Raw genomic sequence first — 17,309 nt, 5'->3', positions numbered from 1 at the left:
CGAAGACGAGCGCCTCCTGGCGGCGCCTGCCGTCACTGCACCCTGGGGAGGCGCAGCGCCCCTCGGCTTCCTTCATTAAGGGCGCTGCATTTCTTGCCCCGCTTCTGGTCCAAGGAGCTCAAGGTCCGATCCCTGGTTCTCCCCCTGCTCATGTGATCCCCCCATCCCTGCGAGGTAGGCGAGGCCGAAGCAGTCACTGGCGCAAGGTTACTCCCCGTGGCCTCCATGGGCCGGGGGTGAATTCGAACCCAGGTCCGGACTCTGATTGCTGCAGGAAGGGCCCGCCGGGGGCCAAGTGGGGCTGCTGCCCCCGAGTCCCACCTGGGACTTCCAGGCGGGGCACCTGGCTGGCTGGGAGGCGAGCGAGGCAGCTGTGGGGCCTGATCCCCTTGTCACTGCGCTACTGCACCCACCACCTTTTCCCGGAGGCACCCAGTGGGCAGATACAGAGCGGCCCTGAGCCTGGCACGGCTTGCTCTTGGGAAACCTCTGCAGCATCCTTGCCTCAGCAGCTCTTCCAGGGTCTCCCCAAACATCCAAGGAGGGGCCCCAGGTCCAAGTGTCTCCCAGAATCCTCACCAGTTAGGGGTGGGAGGCTGGGAGTCCAGGCCCCGCAAGGCATCCATGGGCCCCTGGCTGGCTAGACCTCACCCCCCCCCTCCATTCCATCCCTTGAAAATAAGGGATCAGCAGCCTCTCCTGTCCCGGGGACAGTCTATGGGATATCTAACCATCCGGGATAGCAGCGGGAAACAGCGCTGGAATAAGGGAATTTCCCCCCAAAAAAGAGGTTGGCAGCGATGCTCCATTCATGAAGTGGCCCAAATTTGGCTGTAATCCAACCAGCCACTCCGAAAAGGGAGCAGGGAGCAGCAGGGATGATTGTGCCCACAGGGCTTAAGCTGAAGCCTTCGATGTGGGGAGGCAAGACACAGCCCCCTGCCAAGCAGGCAGAGAAGGGTTGGGCTGCCCTCGCAAGCGGGGGTCCGTGTCCCCAGTCTTCCAAAATCGCAGGAAGCCTCACAAGCACCCATATTCTGCTCAAAATAAGACCTGCAGGAGCAGAACCTCCGGTGTTTACTGCCAGTTTTCAGAGGGGAAATGGGACGTGTTGCTGCCCACTCACTTCTCCTCTGAGATCCATCTTCTCCAGGCAGCTCTCACTTCTGCCTGGGGTGGGGGGTGGGGAGAGGCACTGGCACCCACAAGAAGCAGGAAGCCCTTTCTCCCTCCCAGGGAACAGTCCGCTTCTGCTTCAGCCTGGGCAGCGTCTTCCCCTCCCACAGCCTGGTCTGTGCAAGAAGGAAACAGGAGCCGGCAAAAAGGAGGAAACAGCCTTTAATGCAAAGATCGGGGGGGGGAGGGGCGTGCCAGGTCCAGCCTGCGCAATGTGCCCCACTGCCAGGTGAAAGCAGCTAGATTGGCAGCCTTTCTTGGGTTAGTGGGGGAGGCGTCTCAGTGCTCTTCCACCCAGGGGAGCCTAGATGGGGGGCAGAAGCTGTACCACGGGCTGCATTTGCCACTGCTGGGCTCACAGGATGGAGCCCCTGCCTGCCTGGAAAGTAAGGGAATCATGTAATGGTAGAGTTGGAAAGGGTCCCCAGGGGTCACCTCGCCCAGCCCCCTACAAGGGAGGCCCCAAAGACAGTCATGGATGAGGCTCTGCTGCCAGCCCCCATCTGCCATGCCCCCTTCCCGGGGAAGGCAAGAGCCCCCAGCGGTCTCAGGCCAAGCACATCAGGCAAAGGCACACCAAGGACGGCTCTGCCACAGATCTGCAGGGAATGCCACGGGGGGGGGGGCGCTTCAGAGCACGCTCAGCCCTCCAGCGCAGCCGGCTGATTCTGGAGTAGCCGGGCTCTGGCTGCCCCCTACTGCAGGGCGGAGAACAGCTGCCATAGAGGGGAGAGTCTTGTAGCATAAAAAACCCCAAACGTGACTGCCCAGCAGGATCCCTCCTTCCGCAGTTGGAGAGGAGGCCACCCCCCCCACCCCAGCATGAAGAAGAGGTCCTGGGCATGCGCTGGAGGGGGCCGGAGGCTGATCGCCCCGCCCTGCCTCTGCTGCCGAGGGGCGTCATCCGTAGTGGTAGACGAAGTCGTAGCTGCTGGGCTCCTTGGGGACGGGCGGGGGCACCTCCGGGATGGGGATGTTCTCCAGGTCCAGCAGGCGCAGCTTCATCTCCATGCTGAGCAGCGTGTCCAGGTCACTCTTGGTCAGGTCGCTGCCCATCTCCTTCCCCAGGAGGGCGTTCAGGCCGTCAATCCAGATGCAGTACTGCGGGGGAGGGGAGGAGGGACCTGAGACCCCAGGAAGGACCATAGGGGGTGTGTGGCCTGGCTGCCCCTCCTCTTGCCCCCTGACATGTTGCGGGGGGGGGACACACCTGCCCCCGCTTCCTTCATCACAGAATTGTGGGGTTGGAAGGGACCCCGAGGGTCATGTGCTCACAGACCTCCCAGGAAGGGCTTCCCCGGGAGTCCTCTCCTCTGTGAGAACAGGATGCCGGACTCAGAGGCCTCATCCAAAAAGATCTTCCCATATAATGGCATCTAATAACCTACCTTCCTTTCCCTTGAGTTAACGGGGTCCACGTCTTGCCCCCTCGCCTTGTCTCATGTCTCTGCCATTATGCCCCCTTCCACGCACTCACGGACCTGCCGTTTAATTTCTTTGGGTTTTATTTTGTGCCTTGTTTTTACCTGACCGTGATCTGTAACTGTACGTGGACTGTATATTGCCACCAGATCCTGCCTGATAACACTGCAATTTGCAGAATTTTGCATAACCTTTCATTTTGGAAAGCAATGCACATTATTTCAGAAGAAAACCAAGCAAGAAAATCAGGCTCCTCAACCCTGCCACGTCCCTCTCTCCTCAGCCACTGAGCTCCCTTCCATTTTCCATGGTGGGATTCATGTCTCTCTCCCCCCCCCCCGCCCTGACTCTCCAGAGACTGAGCAGCTTTGCAGAGACAGGCAAGAGAGAGGGGGGGGGGAGAGAGAGGGAGGCAGGAAGGAAGTTGGTGGGCAGCTACATGGTCAGCCTTGCAAGGTTTGAGAAAAGGAGCTGAGGTTGCCGGAGAGGAAAGAGTCAAGGGCGGGGAGCTGAAGAAAGCAGAGAGGCAGCAAAGCAGCGGGGGGGGGGGGGAATGGAGGAAGAGCAGCCCAGATGGGGCAGCCGGACACAGAGATTGTTCTAAGAATCTCCACATGGAGACGGGGGGTGGCTTCCCTAGCTGGGGGCAGGGGCACAAGAAAGCCTCCTGGGTAAAAGGCAGGGCCCCCACCCCCTTTCAGTCCTCCTTTCGATTTTCTGGGCTCAAGAGGAAGGAGACAGTCTCTGCTTCACCCACAAACGCTCTCCCCTGGTTTTGTGAAAGCCCCAAGTGGCCTGGGCTTCCTCCAGAGAGAACAGCCCTTTCCCTAGAGGAAGTGACAGGAGATATGAGAGCCATCGTCAAATCTCTCAAGGGCGGCCCCATGTTTTCTCTTGCTCTGGAGGGCAGGACTCGAACCCATGCCTTCCAGCTACAAGAAAGGAGATTCCAGTGAAACACCAGGAAGAACTTTCTGGCAGTAAGAGCCGTTAGACTGTGGAAGGGTCTCCCTTCGGGAGGTGGGGGACTCTCCTTCCCAGGAGGTTACTGAGCAGAGGTTGGACGGTCATCTGTCAGGGCTGCTTGAGCCGAGATTCCTGCATGGCGGGGCTGGACTAGATGGCCCCTGGGGTGCCTTCCAGCTCTACAATTCAATGACTCGGAACTGCAGCCACGGGACAAGCCAGGAGGAGGAAGCGCATTGCAGGAGCAGGGCCAACCGTCAGGAGGAAGGCAGCTTCCCTCACTCCTGACTCACCTCGTATTTGTTGGGGGCTATGAAGTTCAGGGTCTCATCCGGATCGTACAGGATGGAAAAGGCCAACTCCAGAGCCTCCTGTGGATGGGAAGAGGGAGAGCAGGGGCTGGTGAGCCAAGGAGGCCAGTCCCCCCCCCCGGGTCTTCCTCCCCTCCCCAGCCAGCTACCTTGTTCTGCTTCAGAGCCCCCTTCTCCTTCATGTGCGGACAGTCCTTCCCAGTGACGACGGCCTTGATGTCTGCAACGGGAACTGGGCGAGAGAGAGGAGCTGCTGGTCAGGCTGGGCAAGAACAGCGGAAGAAGCCCCTTCCCTCTTCCACGGAACCAGAGAGTTGGAAGGAGGTATCCCCAGGGGTCCTGCAAGGCAGGAATCACAGCGAAAGCCCCCGGGGGGCTGCTGGCTGCCCTTGCCCAGAGGGCTGGTCATTGAGCCTCTGCCCAGTGCCTCGCCTAACCCCCCCCCCCCGGCCTGGCACGGCACTCACTCTTTTCCTGCAGGGCCTCAAAGGTGACCTCCCCCTGGGCGTTGTCCTCCAGGTCCCCGTAGTGAAGCACTTTGTGGTTCAGAGCCAGGCGGCAGAACCAGAACCGCTCTGCGGGGCGACAACAACAGCACACGGCCCATAAGAAGGCAGGGAGGCCGCTTCTCTGAAATCACGGAGAAGTGGACTTCCTGTTTTGCAGCAAACCTGGCAAGCTGCCCTCTCGGGTGCCCTAGCGCCCAGGAGGGGTCCCAGACGGAGATTAATGGGGGGCAAGGGGCATGTAGCCCCATACCTTTCAAGGAGATCAAAAGGGCACGACCCACAGTCGTCTGCAAATGCCCTTTTGTTTGTATGTGAGAAGGGATGGAAATCCCCGTCTCCCAGATGAAAAGGCAAGGGCGCTGGGCTCAATGGCTCCATCCGAGGACAGTCCCAGCAAGCTCCCATGGTGAGCTGTGGAATACCTTTGAATCCGGACAGAATTGGCAAGTGAAGAGGCAGCCCTGAAAAGATTCTGATTTATGCTGGAGGAGAAAACCATCTGTTTGGAAAGGTTTGGAAAGAATGAAAGGCCCCAAGGGGGTCAAATGCCTAATTATCATTATGATTATGATTTATTTCTACCCCACCCATCTAGCTGGGTTTTCCCAGCCACTCTGGGCGGCTTCCAACAAAGATTAAAAATACATTAAAACATCAGTCATTAAAAACTTCCCTAAACATAGAATCTAGGACTCAAGGTAGACTGCCTCCAGAGCTGGAGGTTCCATAAGGACATAAGATAGCTCACAGGAACTGTGCAAATGTCCCAGAGGGGGGAACCAAAGGCAAGAGCAACCCTCCCCTCCTGCAGAGCCAGCCACGGCCAGGATTCCCCCCCCCAGCCCTCTCCTCCCCGCTGCCCTCACCTTGCCTCCGCCGGTTCCCAATCTTGCGGAAGCTGCTCCCCTCGCAGAGGCGGTTCAGGCGCTGCTGCTTGATGAGCTCCAGGATCTCGGGCTGGATCTTCTCCCGCAGCTCCCTGGGGGGCGGCCACACAGCAGCCGGTGAGCACCCCCGCTGCCCCTGCCAGGCGCCACCCCCAGCCCTGACCCCCCCAAGCGGCCGCTCACATGATGGGCGGGGAGTGGAAGTCGTCCTGGCTCATGCGCTCCGACTGGCGCAGGCGCAGGATCTCCGAGTAGCTGAGGCTGCGCAGTTTGCTCTTGAACTGGTCCAGGGAGCTGGGCTTCGAGGGCAGCGCCCGCATGATCTGCTCCCGCACCACCTGCATCACCTGGGAGAGGGGGGCAAAATTACGCCTGGCAGGGAGAACGGCGGGGGGACGGACGGAAGGGAAGCTCTTCTCCCATAAATGTGAGAACATCCAACGACCAAGGGAGGGAAGGGCTTCTTCACGCAGAGCATCGTTAACCTGTGGAACTTCCTCCTGCAGGAGGCAGGGATGGTCTGGGTGGCTTTGAAAGGGCTATTGAGGCCACTGACCACAGTGGCTCTGCTTTGCCTCCCTGGTCAGTAGCAGGAATGCTTCTTGATGGCCCCTGCCGGAAATCTGCGGTGGGAAAAAGTTCTCTCGCACTCAGATCCTGCTCATGGTGCCTTATGAGGAACGGCTAAGGGAGCTGGGCATGTTTAGCCTGGAGAAGAGGAGGTTAAGGGGTGATATGATAGCCATGTTCAAATATAGAAAAGGATGTCACATAGAGGAGGGAGAAAGGTTGTTTTCTGCTGCTCCAGAGAAGCGGACACGGAGCAATGGAGCCAAACTACAAGAAAGAAGATTCCATCTAAACATTAGGAAGAACTTCCTGACAGTAAGAGCTGTTTGACAGTGGAATTTGCTGCCAAGGAGTGTGGTGGAGTCTCCTTCTTTGGAGGTCTTTAAGCAGAGGCTTGACAACCATATGTCAGGAGTGCTCTGATGGTGTTTCCTGCTTGGCAGGGGGTTGGACTCGATGGCCCTTGTGGTCTCTTCCAACTCTAGGATTCTATGATTCATGGGCCTCCCATCATGGGCAATGTGGCTGGCCACTGAGAGAACAGGATGCTGGGCTAGACTCAATGCAAATGTGGCTCGAGTTGTTTCACGCATTTATAGGATGATGTGTCAATGTATCCACAAGTGATTGGATTCTCGTGTTCCTGCCTTTTGCAAATCTCACAGGCCTCCCTCCTGCATGGCATTTCCATGCTTCTCTGACCCTGGAGGGTGGGAAGTTTATTGGTATTACTAGAAGGGCACCAAGAGCTGGCCAAGAAGGTATATTTAGAGTCGGGAGGGCGAAGCAAGCTTCTCCTTGAAGCATTCCAGGGACATGGAAGGAAGATAAGGGAATGTCAACAGGCCTTTCTTTACTGAAGGCCAGAAGACAAGTACAAAAGATGAAAACAGAGCGGACTTTTGACACTCCTTGACCTGTAACCTCTTTTGATACATGCCATGACGTTTTGTGATACATACCAGTAAAAGCTTTGTTCAAATGTCCTTTGAGGCAGTCTTTGCTCGCTGGCAAGGCTGCCCTATTGTGCAATAGTTTCAATCAACTGGGTCCTTACAAGGTGCTTTTGCTTGCGAGTCTCTTGGTTTCCTTGCTATTAAAAGTGTGTTCCCTCACCTGGGCCAGACCAGTGGGGCATTCTGTTCTTATGGAGGAGGAGGAAGCGGAGATGGCCCAGCTGGGCTGGAAGGGGAGACCCCTGCCCACTGGAGAGCAGCTGCCCCCTCCCGCCACCCCCTGCCTCTGCCCCACGGCCACCCCACCTTGTTGAAGTCCTCCGCCGTGGCCCGCATCTCCTTCCAGGTCTTGTTGAGCAGCTGGATGCAGATGGCAAAGAGCTCCTCGAAGGCGCGGTCGTGGGTGAAAAACATGGGGTGGTAGTCGTTGCGGCCCTCGTTGGCTGGGCAGGGAGAGGGAGGGAGGTCAGAACAGCCAGGATGGCACCTCGGGGGGAGCACCAGGGAGGAAGAGGAAGCCAAGCATGTGGGAGGGGCATCGTGGCCACAGTCAAGCAACGTAAATCCCCTGGTTGGAGGGGGGGCCTTTCAGTCCAGGGGCCACTTTCCTGCACAGGCAGCTTCAGGGTCCCCTCTGGCACAAGTGCTCAAGAGAAGACTCTATGGGTGCTCCCCCCCCCCACCCCCAGCGCTGCTCCCCCTCCACTTACGCAGCTCCCCGACCTGCAGGATCTCGCACAGCATCTTGGTGAGCTCAATGGCACTGCGCCCAAAGGGACACTCGTGCTTATCCTCCCGGCTGCTGTTCTCCAGGACGATCTGTGGGGCAGGAAGGGAGCAGAGTGAGGGGGTGGGGCAGGTCCAGGAGCGTCGGCCTTCGCAGGGGGGGCACCCTCCCCACTTACCCGGATGTAGGTGTCCTGGTGGCACTTGGCCAGGTAGAGCATGTTGTCCAAGGCCAGCATCCCCGGCGGGGTCTGGGTGAAGTCCAGGGCAGGGTTGATGTGGTTCTACGCGGGAGAAAAATCAGCGCCTGCCGTCAGCAGCAGAAGGAAGGAGCTCCCCCCATGGTGTCCCCACTGCTGAGGGATTCAGGGCAGGGAAAAGGAAGCAGAAAATTCAACTGTGGAACTCCCTCCCACAAGAGGCAGTGAGGGCCACCAGCCTAGATGGCTCCAAGAGAGGGCTAGCAAACTTGCTAGCAGGACCAGTGGCCAGCAATAATGGGAACTGTAGTCCAAAAACAGCTGGAGACCCAAGTTTGGGAATTTTGAATCGCATTAATAGTTTTGATGAACGATTTCTGATATTTTCTGGCATTTTGAAATACTATAAATTTACTTAATTGTATTAATCATTTTGATGAATTTGTTGTTGTTTGCTTTACTTACATGTTCCTGTGTTTGACAGAATAGCGACTGCAAGGTCAGTTGTTTCCTAATGTTACTGTTATGAATGTGAGCTGCGTTGAGCTCCACATCTGTGGCTGGAAAAGTGGACCATAAATATGAAACTGAATCAAATCTCCATTGCTGGAACGGCAGGAGGGGAAAGCCCTGCTCTTGGGCTCTGGTCTGGCCTGCTGGTTCCCTCTGGGGCACCTGCTTGGCCGTGGGGAGAACAGGCTGCTGAATGAGGAGATGCCCCCCCCGGCCTGAGGGTCTTGGGGGGCTGCCTACCATGAAGCCCAGCATCTTGTAGTCCTTGGTGTACATGGCTCTCCTCTTCTCTGTCCCGCCCCCAGGGAGGCTGCTGCTCTCCGACTCGGCGTCAAAGGCGATCCTGCGCAGCTCAAAGATGATGTCCCTCTGGGCCTGGTGAGCGAGGAGAGAGGGCAGAGCGTGAGCCCAGTGCGGAGGCTGCCGCTCACACAGAGGGGGCCACAGTCCTGCCAATCACCTGGTCGCTGGGGTCCATTTTGGTCATCATTCTCTCCTCCAGGAGGTTGAAGGTCAGGACCTGCAGCACGTACAGCTGATGGGCCATCTCTGTCTTGATGGGGCGGTTGCCCCGGATGACGTGCTGCGGGAGGAGAGGGAGGAGGGAGGAGGTGGAAGAAGCTCGCCTGCCAACCCCTCCCTGCGTGAGCCCCTGACCAGCGAGGGACACGCCTGGCTGGGGAGGAACAGGAGCCCCCACCGTCCACACCCAGAAACCGTGCAGTGGGGGGGGGGGCACAAAGACTGGGTGCCCCGAGACGGGGCTGAGATGGTTGCCCAGAGGCACGGCTATGTCAAGGTCAAAGCCTGGTCCTACTCACTGCCAGGATGATGGAGCGCAGGTGCTTCTGAGCAAAGGCGTTGGCCATCTCCTGTTGGGGGTTGACAGAAGAGAGAGAGAAAGAGAGGAAACTCCAACCGTGCCCCACCTGGGGGGGGGGGGGAGGGTGCTGAGCAGCCCAGCAGTGCCGTGACAGCCTGCTCCAAGCACAGGCAACGCAGCCATTCAGCAAAGTGCTGCTCCCACCCTCGGAGAGTCCTCTGGCTGTCCATCACCCAAAGCAGCTGCACCCCCAAAGCCCCACCTCAGCAGCCCCACCAAGGAGCCCAGGCCACCTGCACTCCCTCTGGGCCCGTCCCTGTGCACCCACAGAGCACACACCCCACAGGATGCAACAACAACAGACCCAAGCGGTGGCAGGGCTGGGAGGGGGGAAGAAAAAGAATCACCCTGGTTTTGCCCTCTCCAGATTAGCCAGGAGCTGCAGCCCAGCTTGTCCTCTGGCTTACAGCCCACGGCTGGTCCAGGAGGGCAAAAACGCTGCCCTGAGTTCAGAAGCTTCCCTAAGCCTCAGCAGCCAAAGAACCAGGGAGGAGAAGGCGGCCACAATCTCCTCTCCCTGAGGACACATGCAAGGTGTGCAAGCCAGATAGATGTGTGAGAGAGAGACAGACACAGGCAGAGACGGAGACAGACGGAGACGGAGCAGGGCTGCCTCTGAGGCGGAGGCAGAGGAAGGGTACGGGGGTCTCTCTCCATTTACTCCCAAGACATTTCCATCCCCCTTTCTGGCTCTGAAGAAAGAAAACATCAGTGCTCTTAGAGAGGAGCCTCCCGGGCTGAGGGATTTACTTACAGTGCAAGGCAGGTCTAGCGGGTTAAGGAGCTTCTCCTGCGGACAACAGGAAGCAGAGAGACACAAAGAGAAGCCGGCAGAAGAGTCAGCACAGAGACCCTTCGCAGGGAGGGAGGGCAGGCAGGCGGGGGGGGGACGGGCAGACACACAGAGACGCAGTGCCACGCAGCACATCCACAGACCGGCCAGTCACCACCTGGGGAGGAAGACCTTCCTCCCCCCTGCCCCCCATCAGCGAAGGAGTGCAAAGGCTGGTGCCCTCCCCTCCCTCCCCATGGCACCCCCTTGCCCAGCCACCCACCTGCCTCTTGTCCTCCGGGGCCTTCAGAAAGAGGGCGTTGATCAAGGCAATGGCATACGTCTGGATCTCCTGGTTTGAGCTGCAGGGGCACAGGGGGGGAGGGAATGAGCGGCAGGCGGCCCCCCACCTCCTCCCACCCGGACAGGATGTGCGGTGCTGGAGGCGCCACTCACACTTGCAGGTGGGCAATGAGCTGCCCCACGGTGATCTCCTCGGCAACCTTCTGATAGAGGCTCTGGCTGTTGAGCACCATGCTCTCCAGGATGGCCAAGGAGCGCTGCAGGATGGAGACGTCCACCGTCGGCTGGCTCACGTAGCCCGCAATCTGGGGGGGGTGGGGAGACTGCTGAGCGCCAGAGGCAGGCATGCCCACTGCCCTGCCCAGGGAGCCCCCCTTCTCCTGTGCCGCCTGCTAGGACTGTTGCCTAAACTGGTTTGAAGTAGTGGTACCTTGGTTCTCAAACGCCTTGGTACTCAAACAATTTGGAAGCTAAACACCATACCCAGAAGTCTTGCGGTTTGCGAACTTTTTTTCGGAAGCCGAACGTGCTCCATTTTGAGTGTTACACTTCCGTTTTGAGTGTTACACTGAGGTCTGTCTGTTTTTGCTATTTATTTTGTGTTTTGTTTCTGTGGCTTTTTTTGTGTGGAACCCAGTTCAGCTACTGACTGTGTGACTGCAGTACATTATTGATTCCTTTCATTTTATGGATCAATGGTCTCCTTAGACAGTAAAATTCACGTTAAATTGTTGTTTTGGGGGTTATTTTTAAAAGTCTGGAACAGATTAATTCATTCTGCATTACCTTCTATGGGAAAACGCGCCTTGGTTTTGGAACGCTTTGGTTTTGGAACAGACTTCTGGAATGGATTAAGTATGAGAACCGAGGTACCACTGTATCAGTTTCCTTGTTTTTGACCTGGCAATATATCGTGAATCACGGTTGCTATGCAAAAATCACGATGCAGGAAAAACCACGAAGCCAGCCAAGGCTTCTCTCAGTTCCTGCAGCCCCTGTTAACTCTGCCAGCTGAGCTCTCCCCTGCCTCCTGCAAGGGCAGCGAATCCCAAGAGCAGGAGCCAGCAAAAATCACAATGAGGGGGAAACTGTGAAGCCAGCCGAGGGCTCTGCATAGCTCCATCCTTATTTCCGACAGGGCAATATACTGGTCCATCGTGATGTTTAGTGGGTGAGATGTTGAAAAGCAGCGATCGCCCAGTCCTGCCACCTGCTGTGGCGGAGGCTGTACCTGCTTGATGAAACTGATGGACACCATGTCCCAGGAGATGATGCCGTGGTCCATGAGCTCCAGGAAGGCTGTCAGGGTGAATGCCAGCATCTCACTGTAGCTGCAGGGGGCACAGGGGAAGGCAGATCAGTGGGGGGGGCACCCCCAGGGCTCCCTCTCTCCCCACTCATGGCACGCAGAGCTGCAACTGGGCACCGTCTTGGCAGTCTCACGTCAGCACATAGTGGGCAATGGGAAAGGGAGCCGCCTGCTTCTGGGGCCTCCTAGTGTCCTCAGCGCCTGCAACCCAGAGGTCAGAGGCAGGAATTTGCGCTCCCTCCATGCTCTGCGGCTCCACCATCCGCCTGTGGGATGTGCTGCCGTCTGGAGAACCAGAGCAGAAAAGGGAAGGGCAAAGCAGGCCGGGCACTCAGAGCGACCAGCCAGCCAAGGCCTGGCAGTGACAAAGGAGGATTTGCTCTGGCCACCAAGAGGCTCGAGGCCTCCCTGCGCTTGCCCACTAAAAGCCAACTTGGATATCGAATTAACTATTCAGCAGTTTTTAAAAACCATATTAAAGGGTATATATAATACCATAAAATATTCATTACAAACAGCAATGAAAACAGACTTTGAAAACAGCAGGCAGGGTGCCATTACCAAAATGCAGATAAAATCAAGTTTAAAAAGCCGAATCAAGTAAGACACCTAGGAAGGCTTGGCTAAGGAAAGGCTGGCGCCGTTTGGGCCTGTTTAGAGAAAATGTAGGAGGCAACACAATGGAGGTTTGTAAAATCATGTATGGCATTGAGAAGTGGAGAGAGAAACGTTTTCCTCCCTCTCTTCTAACGCCAGGGCTTGTGGAGATCCCCCGCAACTGAATGCTGGAAGATTCAGGACTGATAAAACCAAGTCCTCCTTTGCACAGTGCAACTGAACTGATGGCCATCACCTTAGGCGGCTTTCAGAGTGGATCAGACCAGGGCCTGGAGGCAAAGAGGACACTGGGTGGCTCGGCTCTGCCAGTCAGAGACAGCCATGCTTCTGATAACCGCAGGTGGGCGCCTGGCTGGCCACTGTGAGAACAGGCTGCTGGACTCGGTGGGCCCCCTTGGGCCTGATCCAGTGGGGGAGAGTCTGTCTTATGTTCTTACATTACAACACTAAGCAACGGGGAGAAGACCCTGGCCTGGAAGGATTGCCTTCTAGCCGGTGGCCTTTCCCCTCTCGGTGCCCCCGTGACCAGCATCAAATCCCAGCTGCCCCCACCCATGCCAGGAGGAGAGAAGCAGCACCCAAGCCAGGCCCTGCGCAAGAGCAAAGAGAACACCGCCCAAGTCTCTGCTGCCTCCCCTGCCCTCTTGGTCAGCTCTGGGGCAGCTGCCCCCCCCAACCAAGAGCGCCCTGCTCCAGAAGAGGCTGGGGGGCTGCAAATGGCTGCAGGGCTGGAGCAAAGAGAAGGCCAGAACTGTCAACATTAAAGGACAGCCCCTCGGGGAAGTGAGCGCTGCTGGCGCTAGATGCGCACTTACTGGGAGAGGAGCTTGGTGCCGCTCTCCACGAGGCGGGTGAGGACCGAGATGCCGTCCATGTTGATGAACTCCGTGGCAAAGGTCACGTCCGCAGAGAGCTTGGCCAGCTCCTTCATGGCCTCCAGCCGAGCCTCCATGCTGTGCGACTGCGTCCGGTCCATCAGCTGGCGGGCGGCCCTGGACTGGGGGGCAGGGCAACAGCTAGCCCCTTGCAAACCCCCAACCTCTCCAGGGGGCTCCCCTCAGCCGGGCAGGAGAGAGAGAACAAGAGGAGGTGGCCTCGCGCCATGAGCCCAAAGCCAGCCAGCAGGCTCCAAATCCTCAAAGGGGGATAAAGAACACCCCCCCCAGGCAGCCCCGACCTACTGGAGAAACCGCCAGCTGGAGGATGGTCCCGTTCTTGATGTCACAGCGGGTCTGCAAGGCAAGAAGGGGGGGCTGCTTAGCACGACAGGGAGAGGAGCGGAGGCCCCCCAGCGGGGCTCCTGGTCTGCTTCTGTGGGTTTCCTCCAAGGCCCCCACCCTGATCAGAGTTGCAAGGAGCTGCATAGCCCCCCACGGCCCGCTCCCTGCTTTTTTAGATGGGGGGTTAGGAACCAGCTCCCACGCACCTGCTCTGTAATGTACAGCTGGGCCCCATCTGCGTAGCGCAGCGTGTAGTACTCTGGGTTGGGCAGCGACCACCTAAGGGGGGGGGGAGGACCATGTCAGCCTCCTCCCTCAGGAAGCAAGCTAGCGGGGGGGGGGCAGGTGAGCCACACCCAGGAGCTGGAAGAGCAACTGAGGGGCTCAGAGGAGGGGATCCAGCAGCTCCAGAGCCCCAAGCAAGCAGCTGGCTGGAGGGGGGGAGAGGCTGGCGTGGCCCCCATGAAGCCAGCTGTGGTTCCCACTCACCCGTCACAGACCTCCTTGATGATGGACGCCAGAGGCCGCTTCTGAGAGAGGCAGGGGGAGAAAGAGGAGCCTGAACTGAAACTCTCCTCTGGACGTCAGGTGATCAGCCCCCCCCGGCCCCCCCACCATTCAGCACTAGAAGGCCTGGACACCCCAGGAAGCTGACAGTTGAAAGAGGGCAGAGAAAAGAAAGCCCTTCTGGAACTCCCTCCCACAGGAAGCAGCTTGGCCAGCAGACCCATTCCGGGAGGAGGAGGACAGGGCTCGCAATGGCTACCAGCCCCGTGGGCTCAGCTCTGCCCCAGCCCACCCCCAGGAGGAGGCAGCCGGGCCTCTGAACCTCGGGTGATGGTTGGCCACTGTGCGAACAGGATGCTAGACGTGGTCCCTGCCCCTGCGCCCGTCACCTGGTCAATCTCCAGCAGCTGAGCGTTGGCCCCCGGCCACTCCACAGCCACCTTGACAATGTCCGACGGGGGTGGCATCCCTCCTGGCTGACGGCCACCTCACAGGTGGGGGCAAGGAATGGGCCTCCCAAACCTAGCCAGAGGAGAAAGGCAAGTCAGCTCCAGGGCAGAGGGGATTCTGCCCGAGAGATGCCCCCTCAAGCGGGCACTCCCAGGACCCAGCAGCACCAGCCTCTGCACAGGCCCAAAGACAAAGGCCCAAAGCCCTGGCAAGCAGAGCCAGCCCCCTGGCTAGGCAAGCTCTTTGCCCCCCACCCCCCGGCTTCCAACAAAGACCTGGCAAGGAGGGGCACTGCTCTCAGAGGCGCCCAGCACCACCTCCTGCTGTCCTGGCCAGGTCCAATTCTGGGCTGCCCCCAAAGACTGCCCGGCCCCACCTTCCTAGAGCTGGGAAGCCGCTGGGAGGGCAGCCTGGCAAGGAAGCAGGGCAGGGTGACCCGGATGCCCCAGCCCTGCTCTTCTGCCAAGGAGTTGCCCCAGAGGAAGCGCAGGCAAGTGAGGGGCCCCCTCCTGACCACAGCAGCCAGCCAGACCCCCTCCCAAGGGATGCCAGGGAGGACACGGGCTCAGCACCTCTTTGCCTTGCAGGGGCCAGAGCAGCTGGTGCCTCTGCCTGCCTCCCCTTCACCACCAGCCTCCTATTCAAGGCCAGGCGCACTTAACCCTCTCCTGGCTGCTGCTCTGGGAGGGCTGAGGGATGTGCCACCTCCTCCCCTCTCTGCTCTGGAGGGCGGCAGCAGCAGGAGAGGGAACCTCCCAACAAATTCCCTGCTGGAGGTCCAGTTCAGTAGCTTTATTTGACCGACTCTTAGTTTTGCTAGGAGATGCGGGTCATTATGTGCTGTGCAAGTTTTTGAACAGGTCTTTTTTGGGGGGGGAGGGGGGGAATAAAGCACGCTGCAACATACACAATACATGCAACCTGTTTTTCCAAGAAAAGTTGAATATATTTTAAGGGCATCACAGTTGACCATTATGATCTGCCCTTTAGTTTTTAAGAGAGGTGAAGATGAAGGCGCTAAACTATTTCATGTTAGTGAGCCCAGGAAGCTGGGTCTCCCAGGGATGGACCCCTGAAATAAAGGGCACTGCAGATCGAACCTGAGATTTAGCTAGCGCTGCATCTGTTCCGGATGCCCACATGCAGGCATTCTGCTGGCTCTTTTTAAAAGAAAGATGGGTTTCTCCAACGTCCCGCCCTGAATGCCTGGGCAGAGGCTTCCATCAGGCATGGCAAACCCCATATGCGGCCAGGCCCACCAGGAAGCTGCCCCACACCAAGTCCCTTCCTTTGCCTCTCTGCAGAGCCCCACCTGTCCATTGCACTGGGGGGGGCTCAGGGTGCTGCCCACCCCAGGCAAGTCCGGGGTTGTGGCTCCCCATCCAGGTTCTGGTAGAGCAAAAGCAGCAGCAGCCCATGAGGAAGCCCCTCCTTCTGCAGAAGAGCCAGGCGACAGGAAGCCCGGGGGCATTTCGGGGGCTATTTCGGGGGGGGGCTGCAGCCCGTGGGGCTGCCCCCTCCTCTCCCGCAGGAACTGGGGGTCTGGGCAGCGCAGGACCAGGCGCTCTCGCCCCCCCCAGGCCCTCCCACCCACAGACCCTGCCTGGGAGGTGGGAGCAGAGATGGGGCGCCCAGATGGGCCAGGGAGGCGCAGCAAGAGCAGGACTCCCCCCCCCCAAAGCTGCGGCTTATGGGAAGGTCCCGGGGGGAGAGAGATGCTTGCCGGGCGCCCAGTTGGGGGGAAGAAGCCGAGCAGCTCCTCCAGGCCAAAGGAGGGGTCGCCCCTCCCTCCCTCCCTCCCAGCAGGCGGCCTCCAGGCGCCCCCCCCCACGGGCCTCTCCAGAGCAGCTGGGGGGGAGGAGGAGGCGGCCCGCGAGGGCCTCTGTCCGGAGATGGGGGGCCGGCCGGTCTCCCGCAGGCCCAGCAGGGGGCGCCCGTGTCCCCCCCCCACCCAGAGCGGCGTCCGGGGGGGAGGCTTCCTTTGAGGTCGCCGGGCCCCTCCCCCCCCCCTCTGCGTGACCAACAGACAGAGGGGGCGGGGGAAACGGAGCCCCGAGAGTCGCCGCTCCGCCCCCCCCGCCCCCGAGGCCGGCCGCCCTCCCAGCCCCGCGCTCACCCGGCCGCCGGGACCCTCCGCTCCGCCGCCGCCGCCGCCGCTCTCCCTCCGGCCGCGGACCCGGCTGCGTCCCGCCCTCCCGCCCGGCCGCGCAGCCCCATTGGCCAGCGGCGCCCGCCACTCAGGAGCGCGCCTCGTCCCCCATTGGCGCCCGCTCCGCTCCGTCTCTCTCCAGCCCGGGAGGCGGGGCCTCGTCGCCCGGCGCCGGCTGCCATGGAGACCGCGCAGCTCCGCCCCCCTCCGCAGCCGCCGCGCGGGGCGGTCGCCCGGGCAACGAGCCCCGCCTCCGAGGGGCGGAGCGGGGCGCCGGAAGTGTGGCGGGGAGCGTCCGGTCGGCGGGCTTCCGGTTCCGCTCAGGCAGCGCGAGGCGCGTCTTTGGTTCGTGAGGCGGCGGCGGGAAGGAAGGCAGGAAGGCAGGAAGGCCGAGGGGAGCCGCGCCGGGAAGGAGGACCGACACGCCGCCAGGATGGTGAGGGGGGGCGGGGGCGGGGGGGGAGATTGGGGGACCCAAGAGCCCATCTAGAGTCCAGAGGTGGGTTCCCTCTTGGGAGGAGAGAAGAACAGAGGCCGAGCAGAGAATATGGAGAAGCAAAGCAGCCAGGAAGCCTGATCTTTATTAGAGCTGTTGCCACAGGGTGCCCCCCTCACTCGCAGGAAAGGAGGAGGACCCAGAAGAATGGCGCGCAAGGCCTTGTAAAGACTTTTGAAATTGCCCTCCTTGGAGTCCAAGACCACCCCCAGAAACATCATACATACGTCACAGAAAAGGCGGTCTAAACAGAGATTGAATGTTGTTTTTCTCCTGTCTGGCAGGTTACCTGTTAATGGTCACTTGATTGGATACCCTGGGGAGCCTGGCTAGTCTTTTGTAATGATAAATACTTAGTTCCTGGGC

The 17,309-nt window shown here is 59.4% G+C and overlaps 1 protein-coding gene across 5 annotated transcripts; it reads right to left on the bottom strand.

Moving 5' to 3' along the window:
- Positions 1–1,319: 1,319 nt before the first annotated feature.
- On the bottom strand, positions 1,320–16,491 carry ELMO2 (engulfment and cell motility 2). Of its 5 annotated transcripts, none has more exons than XM_081196166.1 (22): positions 16,415–16,491; positions 14,238–14,370; positions 13,831–13,871; positions 13,548–13,620; positions 13,303–13,353; positions 12,937–13,118; positions 11,426–11,525; positions 10,348–10,499; positions 10,175–10,253; positions 9,874–9,909; positions 9,058–9,108; positions 8,697–8,819; positions 8,477–8,611; positions 7,703–7,807; positions 7,508–7,616; positions 7,104–7,240; positions 5,455–5,618; positions 5,251–5,363; positions 4,343–4,450; positions 4,025–4,107; positions 3,858–3,935; positions 1,320–2,277 (listed from the first exon to the last, which is right to left on the bottom strand). In XM_081196166.1, exons 2-22 carry the CDS (start codon positions 14,313–14,315, stop codon positions 2,077–2,079), a joined length of 2,199 nt encoding a protein of 732 aa, XP_081052292.1. In that variant the 5' UTR covers positions 14,316–14,370; positions 16,415–16,491; the 3' UTR covers positions 1,320–2,076. The 5 variants fall into 5 exon arrangements, with proteins under 5 accessions (XP_081052292.1, XP_081052293.1, XP_081052295.1 ...); XM_081196167.1 differs by lacking the exon at positions 16,415–16,491 and adding an exon at positions 15,611–15,635; XM_081196169.1 differs by lacking the exon at positions 9,058–9,108.
- Positions 16,492–17,309: the final 818 nt, after the last annotated feature.

Source organism: Podarcis bocagei, assembly GCF_964188305.1.
Source record: "Podarcis bocagei genome assembly, chromosome: 5".
NCBI lineage: Eukaryota > Metazoa > Chordata > Lepidosauria > Squamata > Lacertidae > Podarcis > Podarcis bocagei.
Note: the sequence above shows the minus strand (reverse complement) of the source record. Positions and strands in the feature narration are given on the sequence as shown.